At 44.2% G+C, this 22,941-nt stretch overlaps 2 protein-coding genes across 2 annotated transcripts in view; one reads left to right on the forward strand and one right to left on the reverse strand.

Annotated features, from left to right (window-relative positions):
- Window positions 1–1,033: 1,033 nt before the first annotated feature.
- On the reverse strand, window positions 1,034–22,925 carry HINT3 (histidine triad nucleotide binding protein 3). The gene is made up of 5 exons (XM_083176694.1): window positions 22,513–22,925; window positions 17,470–17,584; window positions 16,720–16,789; window positions 12,215–12,341; window positions 1,034–6,033 (listed from the first exon to the last, which is right to left on the reverse strand). The coding sequence occupies exons 1-5, from the start codon at window positions 22,618–22,620 to the stop codon at window positions 5,986–5,988; spliced, it is 468 nt and encodes a 155-aa protein (XP_083032820.1). The 5' UTR covers window positions 22,621–22,925; the 3' UTR covers window positions 1,034–5,985.
- The window catches only part of TRMT11 (tRNA methyltransferase 11), a 96,218-nt gene continuing 96,065 nt past the window's right edge, over window positions 22,789–22,941 (forward strand). The window contains exon 1 of the mRNA XM_083176693.1: window positions 22,789–22,827. The gene's annotated coding sequence lies outside the window, so the exon portion shown is untranslated. The remainder of the gene's footprint in view (window positions 22,828–22,941) is intronic.

A 22,941-nucleotide genomic window follows, 5' to 3' on the forward strand; every position in this document is an offset into this window, starting at 1 on the left:
TTACTCTCCTTGACAAAGACTGCACTTAGCGGTCGAAAACGCGTTCGGAGTTCTTTGGATTCTATTCTGGAGGTGCACTGGACTTTTTGGACTTACCGCATGCATTAAGGGAGCTGCGGTCATATCCCGGGTATCACCACTGTACACTCATGCGCATATGAGAACTTAGGTACCATCTGGTTCTCCACCATCTACAGTAACATGCCATTTTGTTAATTTCACCTTCCAGTTCATTGTGTATGTTTTGTATAATAAAAGGTTTTACACCATATACTTATCCATTCTACTATTTATGTGGACCCCATAGGAGCTTGACATACGGAGAAGAGGACCGTTCGCTCTATCCGAGGAACGTATGGTATTTTATTCACACACGTATGGTATTTTATTCACACACACCAGCTATCACATATTTGGGAGAAGAGGAACGCATTCCCACTTCAAAGGGACATTGTGGTTTATTATGCCATTAGCGCCGTTGGAGGGCACAGCCATCTATTCTTTGTTTTACGTGTATTTTTTTATCTTCCACAATGTTTTGCATAAACATCCATCTGCAGGGTAGCGTGCGATGCCAAAATCATTTGATGGTTAGCGACCATCGAATGATTTCCTCCTTGCTCGCAAATCTTGGCTGACTTAGACTTTCAGTGGCAAGGTTCAAGACCTGGGTGGGCGCCTGCATCCCTCCCAGCAGTTTCCTGTTGACCTAATTAATGTCGACTTAGTGACCTGTCGACCTTCAGGTGTGTCGTCCTTGATACATATCAACCTTCAGTCTGTCAACCCTATGATCCATTCCTGAGGAGAGGCTAGCAAAAGTAGGTGGGCCCAAGAACTGTTGAAGACCCCATTGCAACTGCACCATCTGCACCCATGGTCACTATGCCCTCGGTTGATGGCTAGTGCCTGCTCTCATATTATGTTCATTCAAAATTAGAACATAGTATGCAACACGTATGTTAACCCTTTCATGCTTTGGAGGATTATATGTAAACTTATTTAAATTGTAAATGATTAAAAAGTATTTCAATGATTATTCATAGCACTTTATTTTTTCTGTCTGTATTTTCTCCAACCATTTAGAACATGCAACAGAATTCGGTACAGAGTAATGCAAATGCAACAATAGGAGATGGTGCATTCAGGTGTTTTTCACTTGATGTGACTGGTGTAAATGCACGGCTGCTATATGGAATGTCTGGAGTCAAGAATCAAGTCCCAATTCAGATTAGCAATATAGATTACGCACAAATTCCACATTTAGCGGTCTGCACAGAGATAAGACCCATTTTGCACAAATATTCTGATATTGCTCACAGCCCTCTGTCATTCACAGCATGATTGCAGTATTTGGTTCATGGAGCAGGGGCAACAGGCAAAATTCCTCACGCGTTTTGTAGGCAGCCGCTGTCCAGGGTCTGTGTCATTGGATGTAGACTTCCTGCACCCAGGTGTACAGATTCTACGGCAAATATGCTTCATTGCGAATCATGAACGATAGTTGTGATGGTGATCCAAGGCTGCATCCTTAGATGCAACACTCTACAGACTGCACCTCCTACATATGCATTATATTGGTACGGAATTACACAGCCACACTCCCCTGCTCAGGGACCTCAGTTAGATTTCAAATCATCCATTGCTCCATGCTGGAGCAAAGGAGCAATATTGAAGATGAAGACCAAGTGAAATACCACCTCCATTGAAGTACATGGATCCCTATAAAATTAGGCTCAGTGTGGAAATCACTGGCCCAACCTTACAGATGCTAAACAGGTTTTACAACACAGCGTATACACAAAAAACTAAGGTCTGCACGTAGTGTCTCGAGCCGACGTGTCCAACATTTGTACTAAGCATTAAAATAAAATTCAGTTAGTGAAAAAGGCTAACTTTCTAGGTACAGTATGAAGCAAAGTCTGAAGCAAATGGTGTGGGTTATAAATATGAAGGACATTTTTTTTATGGATGAATAGATCCATAATTAGGCATAAAAATGTATTATTTTCATCTTAAAAAGGATTTCTTATTCTGTAAAAAAAAAATAACAAAAAACACAACCTGGTAAGAGCAAACTGTAACCATACTATAATCCATGGGTAACAGTGTTTCATAAAATAAAAAACAATGTTTACTGTAGGCTTCATATGTATTTTGCCCACTCAAGTGGACATGTTACAGTATATAAGTTTAGTTTTATAGTTAAACTTACAAGAAAAATAATTTTTAATAAACAAAAATCTTTAATTCATGAAAAGAAAGGGTTATGAGGGCTGATTTCAAGTGTTTCACAATATATATCATCTATTGTATCTGCTCCTGAAAGAGCTATTATAACACTTTCTACAGAACGGTCCTCTTTTTTGGCAATGCTCTGCTCTTCCAGCCACAGGCCACGTAGGAGAAAAGTTGATGGGGGAACTATCAACATTGTTGTGCATCTCTCACACACTCACACACACACACACACACACACACACACACTGCAGGAAGAGCCTGGGGGGTGCAACTGGGCATATTTTCACAGTGGCGCAAACTGTAATTGCCACAAGGACACACCCTTCCCTGAGTAGCTCCACACATTGCATTGCCACACAGGGCAAGGATATTGTGCAGTCATTTCCAAAAAGGTAATGGGCCCTACACACAGGCAGATGTTGCTGAACGATTTGAACAATGTGGATCACTCAGCACACAGCGCTGCACAGCTATGTGTGCTGAGCTATCGGTCAGGGCCAGTGTTCTCTCGTGAGAACACTGGCCCTGACCGGTGATTAACTAGATTTATCCAACATGCTGGATCTTAATCACCGGGTGATAGCACGGGGCAGAGCAAAGTTATGGATATGGCCCTTACACACGGAGCAATGTAGGGCCGTTTTCTAAGTGATCTAGTGAGATCGCTTAGAAATTGCCCCGTAAGAAGCATGGGCTTCATGAGAAGCCAGGTTAGGTACAATGCTTCTAAGCCTCACAGTTAATCAGCTGCTTAGCCATGCTTATGTCTCAGGGCAGAGAGGACATTAGAATCTCAGCAGGTATGGTCACCTCATAGATACAGTAGTGTGCAGATGGCACTATATTAGATAAGAGTTGGGAACAATTGATGCAGTTACATCATTCTCTACTGACACGGTACAATGGATGTGGGTCTCTTAAGGCCCCCATACACTATGAGATTTATCTTACTTGTAAAATTGCATCTGATTTCCCTTGATTTTCCCCGGCAGCTTCCCAGGAGGCCTACATAAAATTTGACACTAGATGTGACATTTTTACATCCAATTTGCGTCAGATAAATCACATGTGATTTATCTGATGCAAATTTGGATGTGCCACTGAGACCATGCAGGCTGGCACCTAGCACACTGGCTAAAAGCGTCCATGGGACAATGCAGGCTGGCACCAAGCACACTGGCATACATTAGGCCGACTTGTCCTAAGGACAATTCGGACCCAGTTCTCCTGCAAGCTGCCCGGCAGCTCCCTGGGAGGCTCACATACAATTTGGCACTTCATGTGCCATTTTTTTACATGTGATAAATCGCATGCGATTTATCACATGTAAAAAAACCCAGGGAACTGCAGGGCAGTGAGGAGCAGTGGGGCGGCAGCAGCGGTGCCGGTGAGGAGCAGGTGGGGGGCAGCGGCGGTTCCTGTGAGGAGCAGTGGGGGCGGGCTGTGGTGGCTCTCAAATGATCATCAGTGTGCACCGCCTCAGCGGCGGCCATTACAACTTTAACATAATGTGTAAAATGACAGTCCGGCATTTGATTGGCTGAGATAAAGCACTCTTAGCCAATCAGCGGCCTCTCTCTCAGCCAATCAGAAGCCGGACAATCATTTGACACATTATTTTAAAGTTGTAATTGCCGCTGCTGCCCGCTGCACACTGATCACCGCACTGCTTCCTCACAGGCACCCCCCGCTGCACCCGCCGGCCACTTATTTAAGAGCCACCCCTGCCCACCCACTGCAGGAGGTCAGACGTGATCGTACATGCTGCACGTCCGACCTCCTGATCCGGTCCGATGCGCATGTCCGATGCGCACATGCGATTTCACGTGATATATCGGCCCAAGTGCCGAAATCACGTGGAATCGGTCCAAAATCGCATAGTGTATGGGGCCTTATAGCGTCCTTGGGACAATGAAGACTGGCACCTAGCACACTGGGTACAGGGGGGCACATGTATTAAAGATCGATATGAGGGAGAAGGGGTATCAGCGCACGTTATGTAAGTAGCGAGATCCTGCGCATGCGCAGTCCAGCCGGCCGGGGGACAGGAGACAGAGCATCAGTGTAAACTGATGCGCTATCTCCAAGAGGAGACATTGTGGGAGGGGGGAGCTAGCGCTCTCCCGCTTTGGCAGACAAGATGTTAATACATCTTGTCTGTCTCCTCTCCTGCTTCGCCTCGCTAATGAGGCGCAGCAGGAAGTATTATAGCGGCGCTATAATATTTCTGCCCCAGAGACACTGCAGGCTGGCCCCTAGCACACTGGGTAGTACTGCCAGTCCAGCACTGCCCCAATGTGACACTGGCATAAATAAACTGGGGCAGTGTTGGTCCTGCCAGCTATCCCACTGGGTACAGTTTCACCAGGACAGTCCATGCTGCTGCCTGTCAGGCAGCTAATACGGATATACCTGTGTGTAATTACAGCAGGGGAGGGGGGCTGAGGGGTGGGCTCTGCTGCCTGCACGGACGCTGGCTGACCGACCTCCAGCAGCAGGGGAGAGGGGGGGTCAGGCTCTGCTGGCCGCACCGTCACTGACCTCCAGCACTGAGGAGAGGGGGAGTCCCGTTCTACCCACAACTATTTTGCTGCTAGTGCTTCCTCCCTCCCTCCTACCTACTGGAATCCTCTCTTTGACGGGCAGGGAGGACGGAGCTCAGGCTGAGCTCCAGAGAAGTATGCACGCACTGGGTGTCGAATGGGACGCTGTCACGCTGAGTGCTGCTGCTGCTATGGCTCCCATTGTGCCTGCCCCCAGTGACGTGTTTCTGCTGCTGCCCCGGGGTTGGAGGACAGTCGCACCGCAAGGAGGTCCCTGTTGTACACATGATATATCGGATCTGAAACATCGTGGGTGCTAAAAAGCACTCACGATGTGCCCATGATGGGTCAGATGCCAATATATCGTATGTTCAGCAGGTCCGACGCCCTGATCCGATCTGATGCGCACGGGACCGCGCATCAGATCAGATGTCAAACACATGCGATTTTCGGCCGATTTTACCCGATTTAATCGGCCCAAAGGGCCGAAATCGGGGGAAATCGGCCGAAAATCGCATAGTGTATGGGGGCCTTTATTCAGAGCTTTATATTCCACCAGTAATAATAGTGGCAATTACAACTGTAAATCATTTAAAAGTTTTTTTTTCTTTCTGAAGAGAAAAATAATAACATTTTTTTAAGATTATAACAGTTAAATACAAAAATAACAAAGTGTAGTAGTGTAAAACATATTAATTTGTTACATATACTTAAATTAACATATCTGTCCCCCACCTGCATTTCCTCATCTATGGGCACAATACATAGGTTACGTTCGTTATATTAATCATAGTACTATAGATACATTGAACTATAACCAAAATCCCAAACTGGCTCATGTTAAACAATTATTATCATGCTTATATATAGGTTCCCAAAATGATCAGAAAATAGTCAGTGACTTCTCTATACTTCTATTATAGAGCAAGAGGGTTTGATGGGTAACATACAAGGGAGCCAGTGCAGTGCCCAACGTCCCATAAACAAATTGTTAACCATTAACGAGGATTCATATTTGTTCGTCTATTTCTGAATAAGTTAAGCATGGATTACATATTTTTTTACAAATTGGATTTCAATCAAACAATAAATAAATTGCATTCATTAATAAAACATATCATACAATCCAGTTCTCTATTTCTGGAATGGTGCCGCAGATCCAGGAAACTTGGATTGAGCCCACTAACAGACAAATCAGACTTCAGCTTGTAGGTGTGGTTGCTTGTAGACGCTCAATAAGCTGATCAGCCTGCAGAGAGCAATAAATATATTCATTGTTATTTTATTCTACAGCATGAACCATTTCCAGCAAAACAATATCTGGGCAGCTAGTAAACATACCTGAGGTCAATTATCCCATGTCACCCCCTTCACACTATATTGTATTCAGCTCAGATCAAGCAATAACCCTGGTCTTTATGAAGGGGCACTGAAATAGTGACATTAAGACATATCTGTACTGCCATACATGGGTAAGGTGCCCGCTCTGCTGCAGTGTATCTGAGAGGCACTGTAAATCTAACAGATCTTGGCATGTAATAGTGTGTACCGCTATCAGAGCGGCAGATTCAAAGTACATACAGTGAGGCTGCTGAGCTGGGAACATGCAGCCAGAAACAATAAAAAAAAACTTTAAGGGGGTATTCAATCACTGGTGACCCTCTCCCCACAGGGGAGATGGTCGCCGGGCCCTATTCAATGCTGTCTTCCCCGACAGCATTGAGCAGGGTTTCTCGGCAGAACGAGCCCAACATCACTAGCTGTCGGGCTCGTTCTGCCGAGAACGGCCGGGAAGTGACAAGCTGCCGGCTGCAGCTCGCCTCTTCCCGGCCACACCCCCTTCTTGTCCCACTGCAGGCGGGACATTGAATCCCACCTGCATGTTCTCGGTCAAGGTGACCGAGAACAGGCCAGGGTCACGGCGGTCGAGCTTGCTCAACCGCCGTGACCTACACATTGAATACCCCTTAAGTCTAATTTAAAAAAATTGACACTGGTAAATACTATATCAAAAACTTTGCCTCGGTAAGAATAATATAACTGGTATTGAACTTCATTACCGATAAGAGACCATTAACAATTTATATTCATGCTCATTAAGTACTCGTGTTAATATGGATTTTATTACGTATAGAGCAGAACGGTGTTCAATTATGCACCGCTGAACAACTTTTTATATGTCAAATCCTTAATGAAGGTTGTATAAAAGTAAATGTAATTATTTAAAGCGTTAATCATGACTACACTGAGAAATATTGGTACAGAAACTATGGGATCTTCATACACAAATTAAAATAATTAATCTGCCCCTCTATACATATTAGGAGAGACAAACAAGCTACTTGCAACATTTTAGTGAACACTGGATACAAAATATCAGTTGGAGAGTATGTTTACAGATATAGGGGGGTATTCAATGTTTGTTTGATAGTTGGAATCACGGCCAATCCTATGTCAATTCCACAGTCTGAATACACGTGGATTGCCAAAAACCACGAGGATTTGGGCAAAAACTGCCAGGATTCCAAAATACAGTGTCCGTGTTCGACAATGCAGATTTTACTTTTTAGAAAATCATATCTGACACGCTTTAATGTGGTCAGAAAAGTCTGCATTAAAAAGATGTGTGCTGATATTTCAGTCATAAATATTGGCACACAATTAATACCACTATTCGCTTAGAAAGGTTACAAGGTTCATACATTGAAGATAGAGTTTAATTTGAAAACTCCACATAGTCATAATAAAAATTATTCTCTCAAATAAGATCATACTGTCCAATTATATATAGGTTCACATTCAGGGTAATACCCCTTTTCCACTATACAAGCCAGGTCACACCTGGGATTGTGTACCCGGGTGTGACATGGCTTGTAAAGCGTTGGCTTTTGTATAGAAAAAAACCAGGGTCGATGCACATCCCCATGCAAAATTCCAGGTTATTTTTGCTAATAGAATCAGTAATCGAAATTAATAAAAACAAAAAGAAAGTAGAGGCAGTATTTTAATGAACTTATTCGCAATTGTCACTTCTGTACAAATACTGTATAGACAGAAATGAGTCAGAAGCGTGGCAAGCACGGGGAATATACGTCAAGTAATCCGCGTCCACTCGCCACACTTTGGGATCATTTTTCGCGTCCACACTTTATAAAATCAAATCCATGCCGACGTGGTTAGTGGGGTATAAACAAGTCGGGAGGATGCGTACCATGTCCCCTTGCCACGATTCGGACTGATGTGGATAGTTGGGGTGTGCTAAATCGCATTTCATGCAAATCGTATGCAAATGCTCCTTGTAAGACTCAAGCCATTGAACCTCTAGTGCAGTTTCTAGTTACGTGGGAGAGACCACAGAACCGGTTGATGTAAAGCCTCAAATCAGATTACATGGTTTATTTAGAGCAGTAGGCACCAGAAAGGTAAATGGCAAAGATTAGGAGTAATGGATTTAACAAATACAGTGGACTCAACCTAATGTAACACAATTATCTTCACAGAGTTCAACTTAGACCTCAAGTTCCTCAGTATAAACACTGTTGTACTGTTTTGCAGTAGTTAGAAAGTGGGCAACATTGGTTCTTTACTCATGGTATTGCTATCTTATACCCCTTTCACATTGCACCTAATTACCGGGTTCATGCCAGTTTTTTGCTGGTTTGACTCGGTTATTGGTGCGATGTGAAAGGTGTTACAGAGTCCCGCAAACCGGTAGCAACATAAACCGGTAAAAAGAATGGTTGAACGGGTTAATTGGGTTGAGCGACCCGTTTCCTGTACAAGCTAATTGAGGAGGCAGTGCTTGGAGCAGCGCCAGCTCTAAGCACTGCCCCATGCCCTGATGACGCTCAGCCGCTCTGCCCCACCTGGTTTGCTGCAGGGATCTGAACAGTGCAAAATGCAGGGTTGCACCAGGATTTAACTGTTTCAAAGTCCCGATGTGACCCTGCATTTGCGGTCTGAAAGCATTTTTATCAAGGTCTGTACAGATCTCTCAGTTAGGTTATTGGTGAGAGAAGGGTCTATATAATGTTTAACTATAATTCTATTCATTAATCTGGAATTCAGCAGACATGAATTTCAGACCATTTCACTACAAATCTGTTTGGGGCAGCCTGTTACTAGCAAATATAATCAAAAGAGCAAATTGTTCTCTCATATACAGGAACTTTAAGCAGGAACATAATAGGTACTCAAGAACATCCGCTGCCTTGCAGACTTAATACAGCACAGGGTGGGCACCCAGCGTCCGGTATGGAATCAGAGAAAGGGATTTATCGGTAAGTAAAAAAATCCTGTTTTCTCTTTTATCCATTGGGGACGCTGGAGTTATCATTACAATGGGGACATCCCAGAACCCCTCACATGGGCGGGAGAGCTCTGCGGCTCTTGTAAAACTGTGCGCTGAAACGAGACTCAGGAGCTGCAAACATATCAAATCTATAATCTCTTATAAAATGTGCGCTTGCCAGCCCAAGTAGCTGCATAGCACAACTGTAAAGCTGAAACTCCATAGGCAGCCACCCGAGAGGGACCCACTGAAAGAGTGGAATGAGCAATATTGATGTTGGAACAGGCCTAGAGGCTGTAATGTACACCTGACAGATTGTAAGGCATATCCATCTAGACAAGATTTGTTTTGATGCTGGCCAACCTTGTTTATTGGCATCATAGAGAACCAAAAGTTCATATGTCTTACGGAGAGAAGCTGTCCTTTTAACATAGATGCAAAGAGCCCTTACAACATCTAGTGATCTTGCAGAGAGAGTCATCTCATACACAAAAGGAGGAAAGAAAGAAATCAGTTTATCCAGACGCACTCCTCATCCACACAGTCTTGAATGACTTAAAAACAACAATGTGTCATACCAATAATGGTGTATATTTTATTAATGTATATTTAACTCAATAGCTGGCAGGCCATCCCTTATTTATTTATTTATAGTTAACAATTGTATTAATTGTACATGACCTAGTAATCTAATCCCTTGTAGCAGGGATTAACGTGGCGAAAATTGTTAAAAAAAAAAGTTAATAGATATAGAGAAAAAGAAAATTGAAAAGATTAAAATTGATCTCTGTAATCCGTTATTTATTTAGATTATATTCAAGAGGCTTTTATGATGCACTTAAAGGTTATTTATGCCAATGGTATCTCTGTAGCAGTCTCCTTTAGTGTGAGGGTTTCCTTATATGGAGTGTGTGTGTGTTTTAAATTCACATTTGCAACAATTGGATCTCTGTATTTATACTTAACAGGGATACATTGTAGTTACTGCATATATGTGTCTAGTTAGATTGTTGGTACCTCCTGTGATGATTATTACTTGTCTATATGTCCCGCTTTTTATGCATACAGTAAGTCCATGGATCATGTGCATATATGTTCCAGTGCGTGTATTTGTAAGCAACATTTGTATAATTTAATTTGTGCCTGCTACCACATTAAGTTGTTATATTATTACCACCGAGTATAGCATATGGCAGGGAGATAAACACTGTTCACAAGTGGTCGGTATATATCAGGTAATGTTAGTAAGCAGAGTTCTAATCTCATAAATTTGACTATAGACCATGCCGTGAGTATTGATTCCCCTCCGTAAGTTAAGATATAGACTATGCTATGTTAGCATATATTGGCCAGGGTGCAGATGGACGGCGTGCCAGCCGCAATGCCTGGCACCCTCCCCTCTGTGTCTGGTCTTATTGATTGCACAGTGTGTTGCGCGTTGTATACACACTAGGCAATCTATTGGTGTGATGCAGGTAGCATATACACGGAGTGATGTATCAATGTGATGGTAATATGGGTCAACGCCGGGGCATTTAAACAGTGCACTCCAGTCTCCCATACCTGCTATCAGGAATCCCGTCCCTATCAAATAGTGTACACACCATGCAATGTATTATCGTTGTGATAGAACAGGTAACATTTTACATACACATTAAGCGATATAGGGTGATAATACAGCAGGTTTGTGCCGGGGTATTGATCAGTGCTTTCCGATCTCACAATACCCTAGCAGGAGTTTATTCCTTTTCAAGCTTCATACACATTGGGCAATCTACTCACGTGACAGTTGAATAAGTCTGTGCCGGGGCATAAGTCAAAGCTCTCCAGTCTCACAGGTACATTTACACAGATTTATACCCTTTCAGCAGGGATCTATTCCTTTCTCAAGGTAGTGTGCATATTAGGTGATATGTTATTGTAATAAAGGAACAGGTCTCTGCCGGGGCATAACACATCGCTCTCCGGTCTCACTAGCACGCTGTCAGGGATCTGTTCCCTTTCAGACAGCGTGTGCCAGCGCGTTTGTGTGCGCTTGGCTACGGAGGCTCTCCACTATCGCTGCACAGCTAATTAATGATAATAACAATACACATACAGGTATTACACATTGGCTAAGTCTAAAAACTGATTTACAGAGAGAGAATGCTAATAGTCTATCTATAACCTTCATAAGGATACAGGTAACCACCATACCCTATGGATGTGACTATAGGGGAGAGAATTCATTTGATTAACAATTTCTCTCCCCATCGGAAATAAAAGTCAGTCTAGATTGACCTTTATTCCCTTCGGAGTCCACCGAAGACAGGACAGGCGCTGTCATGGACGTCAGCCGCCAGCCATCGTACAGCATTTCCAAGGGGACATCCATGGTTTTTCTACATTCCATGCAGATTCGATCCCAATGCGCACTCCAGTGTAGTGTAAATCAAATAGAAAAATAGTCTTGACTATATAGTACAGATCTGTATAGTCAAATCAAATGCATTTTGCGTACCATTCTATTTGATCCCAATCGAATCGGGATCAAATCGCACTGTGTGTACCCACTATGAGGGGCCCATTTATTATAGGATCGCATATACAATGCAATCTGCCCAGGTTCGCATTGTAATATGCAATCCTTTTGACAGGATTTACCTTCCTGCAGTTGCAGGGACAGGGCCTCCGAAAGGAGATGGGTGTTGACCTTCTGCCGACCAGTGTGGGGTAGTGCGGTCTGCAGCCCATAGGCTACAGCCATCTCAGAATGGGGGTAACCCTGGGACCCAATGCAATGCTGCCCAATGTTGAGACTGGGCAGCATCTCATCTCCCATAGAAACCTATGGGAGATGCGACTGGTGGCAGGGCAGGAGGGATCGGAGATTCCTGCTGCAGTCCCTCCTAGATACATTTAGGTGATACTAAATATTTGTGGCTATCCCCCTAGCTGAAAATAGGACATAATAAATCAATGTAGCAACATCTAGTAGAAAGCCTTCCCAGAAGAGAAAAGGCTGTGACAATAGCAATTAAAAAGCTTCATATTAATACCCTTAATATGTTCATGTTCAACAGGCACGTATATTGGTATGTTTGGGTGGGCATGTAGTGTATGTCTGTGTTAAACTTTGCTGAAACCATGCAGAACTTACTGTGATAAACCAGTACGAATTGATTCTGTAAATCATTCGGGAGAGAAATCCCAGCTGGCTGGCTGGAGCCAAGACGTGCAGATGTAAATGGGAAATTGAGCAGAACGGAGGCCAGTGGAAACCCAACCTGACAGAAAAAAATAAACAAAGAAAGAAAAAAAAGAAAAGAAAAATCAATACACACAGTACTTGATATTAGGAAACACTAGACTCTATAATGCATGGCACTTTGCAGAGAATATTTTCAAAAGCCTCAGCTGATGTTCATTATAAAATATTTATTTACAATTCAACAAACATTTGCTGTGTACATCATTACCTCATATAATCCAGCGGTCACAGTTCTTGCGTTGAATGTTAATCTTATTGGGCATTACTTTTTATACAATTTAAAAATGGAAAATGTACCAAGTTAGACCAAATACCAATAAAGCAGTCTGTAGCATCAGCCACACATACGTAATGGGGACTCTTTTCTTGAACGATAACCATCCATGTCATTTCATATTTGCCGTGTTACATTTTTTCATCATCTCAAATGTGCCCTACCTACACAAAACCGAGCTAAGACATTAAGCATCTGGTCATTGGATATATGGGATGTTAGTATATATGGAGCATACATATACTGAACCATACAGATCAGTGTTTCTCAAACACCATCCTCAGGACCCCCAGCAGTTCAGGTTTTCCAGACAGCCTAAGGATCTTTAAAAAAAAGAGAGAGAATATATATATATATATATATATATATATATATATATATGTCCAATTGTTCTGGCACTCGCTAATAAATCTGCAGGTTACTGCTCCCGTTGCCTTCCGTGAATCAGGACTACACAACCAGTGTCTCCTCATGCAATACAGAATTGTCGGCGGCACTCAGGAAAAAAATACACGACACACAGCCAGGACTTTGCCAACGTTTCAATGCTGGTGCATTTTCGTCAGGGCGATACAAAGTAAATGAAAATAACTCACCATTTATGTGCTCTCACATTATTGTTATTACTGAGAAAATTTGTAAATTGCTCACATGTGATTTTCCTAAAAAACCTTTATTGTACACGCTTCCAAAGGTTCATAAAAACCTGGAATGTCCCCCTGGCAGACCTATCATTTCAGCCAGGGGGTCAATTTTCCAGGTTGTGTCAGCGTATCTTGATACGTATTTGCAGCCTGTAGTGCAGCATTCTGCATACAGCCTACAGGATACCACAGCTTTGTTGCTGGCCTTACAAAAGTTAACTAATGTTCCTGATAAGTGTGTGCTGAGTAGCATTGATGTGAGCTCGTTATACACCTGCATTCCTCACGTAGAAGGTATTGCCGCTACACGCAAACTCATTTCTAATAGTATTTACTACAATGGACCACCGGTTGAATTTTTTTGCCATTTACTTGAGATGGTGCTGACTAAAAATTATTTTTTTTATGATGGTCGGTACTATCTACAGGTGGCGGGGTGTGCGATGGGGTCCTCTGTGGCCCCATCGTACGCGAACGCCTATATGATGGCGGTGGAACATGACATTTTTTTCTCCAATCCTGACATCTATAGCAGCCTGTTTTATTACGCGCGCTATATAGATGACATGCTATTATTGTGGAGCGGCACACCTGATACGTTGGCGGATGTCATCTCTAATCAGAATTCTAGCAACAGTCCTGTCAAACTCACTCACTCTTGGTCGTTTTCTTCCATCGACTTCCTAGATGTCCGTATTTCCTTGACAGAAGGCATTGTAAATACCTCCCTGTATGTTAAGCCGACGGACCGCAACATGCTGTTGAGCCCCACCAGTTTCCATCCTCCAGCTGTGGTGAGGGGTCTGCCATACTCACAGCTGTTACGTGTCCGCCGCATTTGCAGTGACCCAGTAGACTTAGAGGTTCAGATGGACAGGATGATCTCTAAATTCATCGACAGGGGTTATGATCGACATCAACTGCTATTAACCAAACAGAAGGTTTTGGCAATTCCCCGCTCTAAGACCCTTAAACGTAAACCTAAGTCTGCTCATAAAAATGACATTTTTTGGCCAAACAAATATAACACCAGTAGCAGTATAGCCAAAAAAGCTGTCAAACAATATTGGCCAATTGTACGTGAAGATTCAGATCTGCCCGGCCTGTTCAACAAAAAACTGGTTACCAGCTATTCACGTGGGAGAAATCTCCGTGACTACCTGGTACACAGTGATGTCACTGATTTTGAAAAATCCAACATTACTCCCTTCTTTGGGGCTCCTAAGAAGGGTTGTGTTAAATGTACCGGCTGTACCACTCGTGGGTACATGTCGGTGGGAGATTTTATTAAACATCCTACTACCAACAAAAAATTTAAAATTAACTATAGGTTGACATGCACCACAAAATTCGTGATATATGTCCTTATATGCCCGTGTGGTAAATATTATGTTGGTAAAACCGACTGTCAGTTCAAAACTAGAATGGCCCAACATCGCCAGGCAATACGGGCAGCAGTTTTAAAGGGAGACAGTGAACAGCCAGTCGCCCGGCACTATGCGCAGATGGGTCATTCACCCACTGCGCTGTCCCACAAAATTATCGATCATGTTCCCCCACTTACCAGAGGGGGTAACAGATCAAAGCTGCTTCTACAACGGGAATCCAGATGGATCTTTTTGCTTAACACGCTAAGACCAAACGGTCTGAATGAAACTTTGGGTCTCAATTGTTTCCTGTAAATTTGATTCATTATATTATGGATATTGATCTCCGTGCCTTTGTATACATTTGTACATTATTATATGTTTGCCGTTAAATACATTATGTTTGTTCCATAGCTTGTATGTAACCATGGTGATGGGTGCACTGCGGTGACGTCATCATGAATAGCCAGCGTGGCCACGCTGGCGCGCGGCTTCTACAGACGCTGTGGTGTGGGTGTGAGAGCACATAAATGGTGAGTTATTTTCATTTACTTTGTATCGCCCTGACGAAAATGCACCAGCATTGAAACGTTGGCAAAGTCCTGGCTGTGTGTCGTGTATTTTTTTCCTGAGTGCCGCCGACAATTCTGTATTATATATATATATATATATATATTAATAATAATAATGTGACAGTTATTAATAAATGCATCTGTGCACCAGTTAGGAGATGTGGAAATGTGAACTGTTAGGGGTCCTGTGGACAGAATTTGAGAAACCTGACACATATGAATCTCTAATGCAGGAAAACAAATGCTGTTATTTCCTCACAGATTTTCCCCTTCAAACATCTTAAGCCCCATACACAATGCACTTTTTTTTTTAATAGATATAAGGTACTTGTGTATTATAGCGGTGCCCATCGCATACCATAAGGCATGCGATGGTATGCGATGCGACGCGATATCGCGCGATATTGTACAATGTCATACAATTTAAAAATTGTATGACATTGTGTATGGCATACAATGACATTGTGTATGGCATACAATGCCATACAATGCGATGCGATTAAAAATTGTATAAGCACCCTAATGGGTGCTTACAATGTTAAATGCACCCCCACTATCCACGTCGGCGTGGAGCTGAGAATAGAAAGTGTGGCGAGCGCAGCGAGCCACCGAGTCCGAAGCGTGGCGAGGGGACGCGGATACCTTCACAGGTATCGGCGTCCCCTGGCGGGCTTCACAGGTATTCGCTGCGCTCGCTACACTTTCTATTCTCAACTCCACGCCGACGTGGATAGTGGGGGTATGAAAAGGTCGGAGGACGCGTACCGCCGCCCCTTGCGGGCTCGCTACGCTCGCCACGCTTCGGGTTCACGTTTATAGTGGGGGGGGGGGGGGGGGGGGGTGGCGTGGGGGTGCATTTAACATTGTAAGAACCCATTTGGGTGCTTAAAAGCACCCTTTAGGGTGCTTATACAATGTTTCATCGCATAGGGGGCCAAAATCACGTCGCATCGCATACCATCGGGTGCATGGCATGCGATGCGATAAAAACATTGCGCGATGTACATCGGGGGCGCCGCTATAATACACAAGTACCAGATATAATTTAAAACTTGTGTAGCAAGTATGCTCAATATCATTCACGATGCATGCCCCCCAGAATAGATCCCATACAAATAATGGGAACTTGCAATGCTTTTAATGTGATTTTCCTTAGTTCTGAAGCTCCCAAGTTACAGGTGTGTTCCTACAACTCTGTTTTATTTAGGACTGAAAAAGCAAGTACAGTATAGGGTGTGGTTTGATGATCTGACTAACTTTTTGAAGGGAATCAATTAGCCAAGATAAAGTGTTTTAAGTTTATATGTGTTAACACACCTACCTTGCCAGAATTCTACTCATCGCCATTATTCCTGTTAACGAATTCAATTAGGAAAAAATGTAAATTCACTTTCTATCCTCTTTTCTATGTGAAAGCTGTAAAAATGTAAGAATAATAAAAAAACAACCCCCCCCCCCAAAAAAAAAGAGAACTGTCCTCGAGCTAATGAATTAATTATCCCCTACTAATAAGTCATTTCTGCTCAGAATAAGTTACCTTGTATCCTCCAAATCTGTGACATTGTTTCTCTGTAGCACACTCCTTCCAACATCCACCATATTCTTTACTGAAAGAAATGAACAGGGAAATGATGTGGAACTCATACTTCTCAGACACACAGTAGCAGCTGACATATGCCATAACTTTTATAAATGGAGAAATGTATCCTCTAACAAAGGATTTATCTGTTTAGTAAGATTTCAGGCACTAGTGTATTATCACGGCGCCCGCGAAATCGGCCGCAAATCGCATGCAAAAATCAGATGCGATTTAGCGGCTGATTTTCCGCCGAGTTGTATGCTATTTCATCCTTGCACACCCCCACTATCCAAGTTAGCCCGACCTGTTCATACCCCCACTATCCACGGCGGCGTGGAGTTGATTTTATAAAGCGGGCTGACTCGGATAGTGGGGGTGTTTAAGGATGGAATAGCATGCAAATCGGCAGGAAATCGGCCGGTAAATCGCATCGCAGATCAAATTGACCACAAATTGGCCGCTAAATCGTGTGCGATTTAGATGAATTCGGGCGCCGTGATAATACACAAGTACCAAAATTTACACTAGCATCTGCATCAGAAGAGATGACAAGTAGCACAGGTGTATGAGGTGCAATGGGAAGCTTTGTAACATGCAATGCCTCATCACAGTGTCTGCACTGATGATTGGATACATTCTTAACTAACAAATATATACACATACATATATATACTGGAGCTATTGTACTCTGTGATATAGTGCTCTCACCTAACGGCACATGATCACTTGTTAAAGTTTTACAGTTTCCCACATGCTTCTTGGGCACCACCAGATAATGATACGGTGCTCCAGGTCTTATGTCTTTAAAGCAGACCAGGTCATCCTGCAAACAAAAGACATTCATTGTGTTATTATTGCTCCCACCAAGTATTAATTAGCGACACCCCAGGCAGGGAAGAGGAACTGCATGGGTTTTCAAATATGGCGGGTGCTAGAATGAACACTACATTATTCTAAATGACTAAATGTTTCCTGGATATAACAGCCTTCCTTAAGAGCAACAATTTATCATGAAACAAATTACTGTGAATTTTATTAATAATAGAAAAAAAATAAAAACTATCTCTAAAATCGACAAATGGACTACAGGTGGATAGGACCAGTTTTATCTACTGAATGCTAAATTTTGTGAGCTCACATCATATCTAATAAACACACAGGCCCTTATTCAGATCTGATCGTAGTACAAATTTGTTCTCAAAATGGGCAAAACCATGTGCACTGCTGGTGGGGCAGATGTAACATGTATAGAGAGTTATGGTGTGTACACACGGTAGATATGCCGTGCTATGTGAGTCCCGATACAATCAGATCGTATCGGGACTCACATAGCACGGCATGCATGGGCACAATTTTGACTATATAGTGCAGATCTGCACTATGTAGTCAATGCAGCCAAGACTATCTGTATTGCGATACGTGAACGCGCATCGGGATCGCAAGCAGATTGTACGGGTTAAAACCCTTGCGATCTGCATGCGATGCCGACACGATGTTGACTATATCGTCAACATCGGAAGGCATATCTTACAATGTGTACACACTATTAGATTTGTGTGAGTTATTTTGTGCAGGGTAAATACTGGCTGCATTATTTGGTACTTGTGTATTATCACGGTGCCCGCAAAATCAGCTGCAAATCGCACGCAAAAATCAGATGCGATGTAGCGGTCAATTTTCAGCTGATTTGCATGCTATTCCATCCTTGCACACCCCCACTATCCAAGTTAGACCGAAGCGTGGCGAGTAGACACGGTACGCGTCCTCCCCACCTGTTCATACCCCACTATCCACGTCGGTGTGGAGTTGATTTTATAAAGCTTGGTGAGCGCAGCAAGCCACCGAGCCCGAAGCATGGCGAGCGCAGCGAGCCCCGCGAGGGGACACGGATTACTTGACGTAAATTCCGCTGCGCTCGCCACGCTTCGAAATTGTTTTATGCGTGCGCTCGCCACGCTTCGGGCTCGGTGGCTCGCTGTGCTTTATAAAATCAACTTCATGCCGACGTGGATAGTGGGGGTATGAACAGGTCGGGAGGACGCGTACCGCGTCCGTTCGCCACGCTTCGGGCTGACTTGAATAGTGGGGGTGTGCAAGGATGGAATAGCATGCAAATCGGCCGCTAAATCGTATGTGATTTAGATGAAATCAGGCGCCATGATAATACACAAGTACCCATTATTTTTACACTGCAATTTAGATTTCAGTTTCAACACACCCCACCCAAATGTAACTCTCTCTGCACATGTTACATCTTCCCCACCTGCAGTGCACATGGTTTTGCCCATTTTGAGAACAAATTTGTACTGCTATCAGATCTGAATAAGGGCCACAATTCAAAGCTCTGAAATGTGCTTTTTTTTTAGGCAGCTGTATAAAGGCGCTGGCATCTGGGGGGCACTACTAAATTCATCAAGCATAATACTGAAGGGTGTCTCTGTACAAGACCTCCTTTTACACTGCATCGGCTGCACATCTAAATAGCTGTAGCCGCAGCTATCAGTCTGTGCTGCATAGTGCTCATTATTTCGGCTGAGCAAGCACAAGTGACAGCATATAGGAGGTGGCTGTAGCTTGTGCTCCTGAAGGGTGACGCAACACTCATAGCACGATGCACCTCCACCAAGCAGCACCTGGTGCCGCAGCACGTGTCTGCTAGGGCAGTGTCCCCATAATACTGCTGCCACCTATAAGAGGAGCCCTGCCAATGAAGAGGCAAAGTAAGAAAACAACTTAAGGTACAGTAAGTAACCCAAGTGCTAGAGTCCTTTATCGTTAATAAAAATCAGTTAGTCAAGATTAGATGCAATTAAATAAATGTATTTACTGTGCAAACAGAATTTTTCGAATCATGTGATTGTTTTTTACAGCTCAACCATACAGGATATGATGTCGAAGACTGAGTATGTACAACCACTCCAAGCATGCGAATTTCATAGCGTGACCGCACACCCAAGAGTGGTATAGCCATCATCTAAAATGGTGACTGTTATGTAATAGTTATACACTAGGCAATGTAGGGTAAAACATATGCAGAGAGGGAGGAAAAATAATCCTGTTCATTTTCTTTGAACAGATCCTCATTGCACATTATTTGCCCAATGATTACAAACCTCCAATCGCAGGTGAGTCACATTGCAGTGATTGGGAGGTGGGCTCCCTTTCAAGTCTATGGTATAGCAGGACAGCGCAGAAATCATGTAAATGGACACAGATTTTTGTTTCGAACGTAAATTTCTAATATAAAATGTGCCCTTCCGTTTGAAAAAAGTGCCCTGCCTGGTGGTCAGCACATTGCCCTAAAAACATCCTAGAGTGAACACTACTTAGCTTAAAACCTGCCTGGGAAAAGTACTTACACCATCTGTGATGGAAGGATTTGTGCTTCGTTTCTAAGCAGTCTAGACAGATCACTTAGAAAATAGGCAAAAAAAAAAAAAAAATCACTCCACGTGTATGCCCCATTAGTATATATAAAAATATCCAGGAACAGCTATTTCTACATAATTTTTTAAACAAAAATTAGCTTGATATATAGGCCCGATAACGTGCAATGTGGATCAAATACCACAAGTCAACATAAAGGGTTCATCACCAGTAATTCCATCATCCAAATTTTGCAATAATTCAATTTTCGGTACTCTTTACCTAGAAGAGCGCCCGCGATTGGAATCGCGGGCGTCGGGGGTAAAAAATCGCGGTCATCGCGGGTAAATAAAAATCGGCTGCCCGCGATGACCGCGATTTTCCCATAGGGAACAATGTTAAAAAGGATGATTGACCGCGATTTTAATGTAAAATGCCTCAATGCCCGCGATTTTACCATAGGAATCAATGTTAAATGGGCTACAGAGCCCAAATAGGCACAATTAACCCTTAAATGTCCCCCCAAATTTTTAACGCCACCCCACGATCCACGCCAACCCGAAGCGTGGCGAGCGCAGCGAGCCCGCGAGGGGCGGCGGTACGCGTCCTCCGACCTTTTCATGCCCTACTATCTACGTCGGCGTGGAGTTGAGAATAGAATAGTGTGGCGAGCGCAGCGAGCCACCGCGCCCGAAGCGTGGCGAGCGCAGCGAGCCCCGCGAGGGGACGCGGATACCTTCACAGATAAACGCGTCCCTTCGCGGACTTCACAGGTGTCCGCGTCGCCACGGACACCTGTGAAGCCCGCGAGGGGACGCGTATAACTGTGAAGGTATCCGCGTCCGCTCGCCACGCTTCGGGCTCGCTGCGCTCGCCACACTATTCTATTCTCAACTCCACGCCGACGTGGATAGTAGGGCATGAAAAGGTCGGAGGACGCGTACCGCCGCCCCTCGCGGGCTCGCTGCGCTCGCCACGCTTCGGGTTGGCGTGGATCGTGGGGTGGCGTTATAAATTTGGGGGGACATTTAAGGGTTAATTGTGCCTATTTGGGCTCTGTAGCCCATTTAACATTGATTCCTATGGCCAAATCGCGGCCATTGAAGCATTGAATGTAAAATCGCGGTCAGCACAAAATTTAACATTGAACCCTATGGGAAATCGCGGTGATCGCGGGCGTCGCGGCCGTTAATGTACTGCCCGCGATGCCCGCGATCACCACGATGGGCGCCCTTCTAGGTAAAGAGTACCAAATTTTCACACCACTGTAAAACTTTCATTTTGTTGAATACAGCAAGGCATTAGGGAAAGATGTATTAAACATTGAAGAGTATAAAGTCCCAAACAATCAGCACCTAAAGGTGCCCACACACGCACCGATCCCGGCGGTGCGATGCTATACGATGGGGTGCGCGCTCCCGCGGCACTTCATCGTACAGTACAAAAAGTAAGTATGTGCTGCACATACTTTTTGTACTAGCTTTTTCTAGCATAGCATCGCATGGCATGCACATCGTATGCACAAGGCATACGATGCGATGCTATGTGTGCTAGTTAAGCCCACAACGCACGCCGGGATCGGTGCGTGTGTGGGCACCTTAACTGTCACATTAATGTCTGTGCTTAAAAATGACAGAAGCTGGTTTGTTGGTATTTTATCTCTGTAAACTTTTTCCTCCTTGTAAGTACTTTCCAGGTTCATATCAGAAAGATGTGTATCCTGCCAATATGCTGCCCCCCCCCCCCCCCCCCCCCCCCCCCCCCCCCCCCCCCTACATGGTACACACCAGAACAATGTAATGAATTAATCATCCACTGTTCCATACATTATTATACTACACCCAAAAGTATACTTTTAGGTTAATTGGCTCCCAACAAATGAACCCTACAAATACTGTGTTTATGTACATGGAGTAGGGAATATAGACTGTAACCTCCACTGGGGCAGGGACTGATGTGAATGTTCAAATATTCTCGGTAAATCGCTGCGGAATATGTGTGCGCTATATAAAGAACTGGTAATAAATAAATATAGGGCAATGGCAACCGCACCCAATACATTCTGGGCTTGGTGAATATGAGGAACATGGCCAAACTTCCAAAAACTGTTTCCAGAGGTTTAGCAGCTTTTTGCCCCGTGTTACAGAATTGGAGACAGAATGACAGAACTCAGTCGAAGCTTTGATACATTTCCTCCCCCGAGGAGATCCTACGCCGCCCGCCGGCATTAGCGTTACAGATGCAGGAGAGGCGGGGAGTGCACCCTTCCTGCGTGGAAAGACCCATACTAACACCCAGCACTACTACAGTACTATACTACACCAGTGGTGACAGTGTAGTGAGGTCGCACGGTGCCTGAGTGACATCACTCCGCGGATTACTTACATCACTGTGCAGCAGCTCGGAGCCGCTCTCCTGCTCGTTGGAGATCTTGCAGAAGATACACCTGCTGTCATAGTTGTCCGGGCCCCGCTCCTCCGCCTGTGCAGACATCCCCGGCACACAGTGACAGCTGCCTCTCCCCTGTACCGGTGCTGCTTTGTGTGTATGTGTGTGAGGCAGCTCCGCCCAGCCCTGCCCGCCGCTGTCCCGGCTCACTTGCTTCCTGCCTTCTGACGTCACGAGGAAAGATGGCGCTGCCCAGCTGCCGGAGCGGCGTTCCTCTGCGGCGATATTTGCTGCTCCTGGCTCAAGAGAACTGTGAGTTCCCGGCTGCCGGTAAGTGAGGGGGATTGGGGTCACAGTCTGACCTGCATTGGTTCCCAGTGAGGGAAGAGGGCGCCTGGCTGGACAGCAGCATGCTACCTCCCAACC

This window comes from Crinia signifera, chromosome 3 (genome assembly GCF_055691185.1).
Source record: "Crinia signifera chromosome 3, ASM5569118v1, whole genome shotgun sequence".
Classification (NCBI taxonomy): Eukaryota; Metazoa; Chordata; class Amphibia; order Anura; family Myobatrachidae; genus Crinia; species Crinia signifera.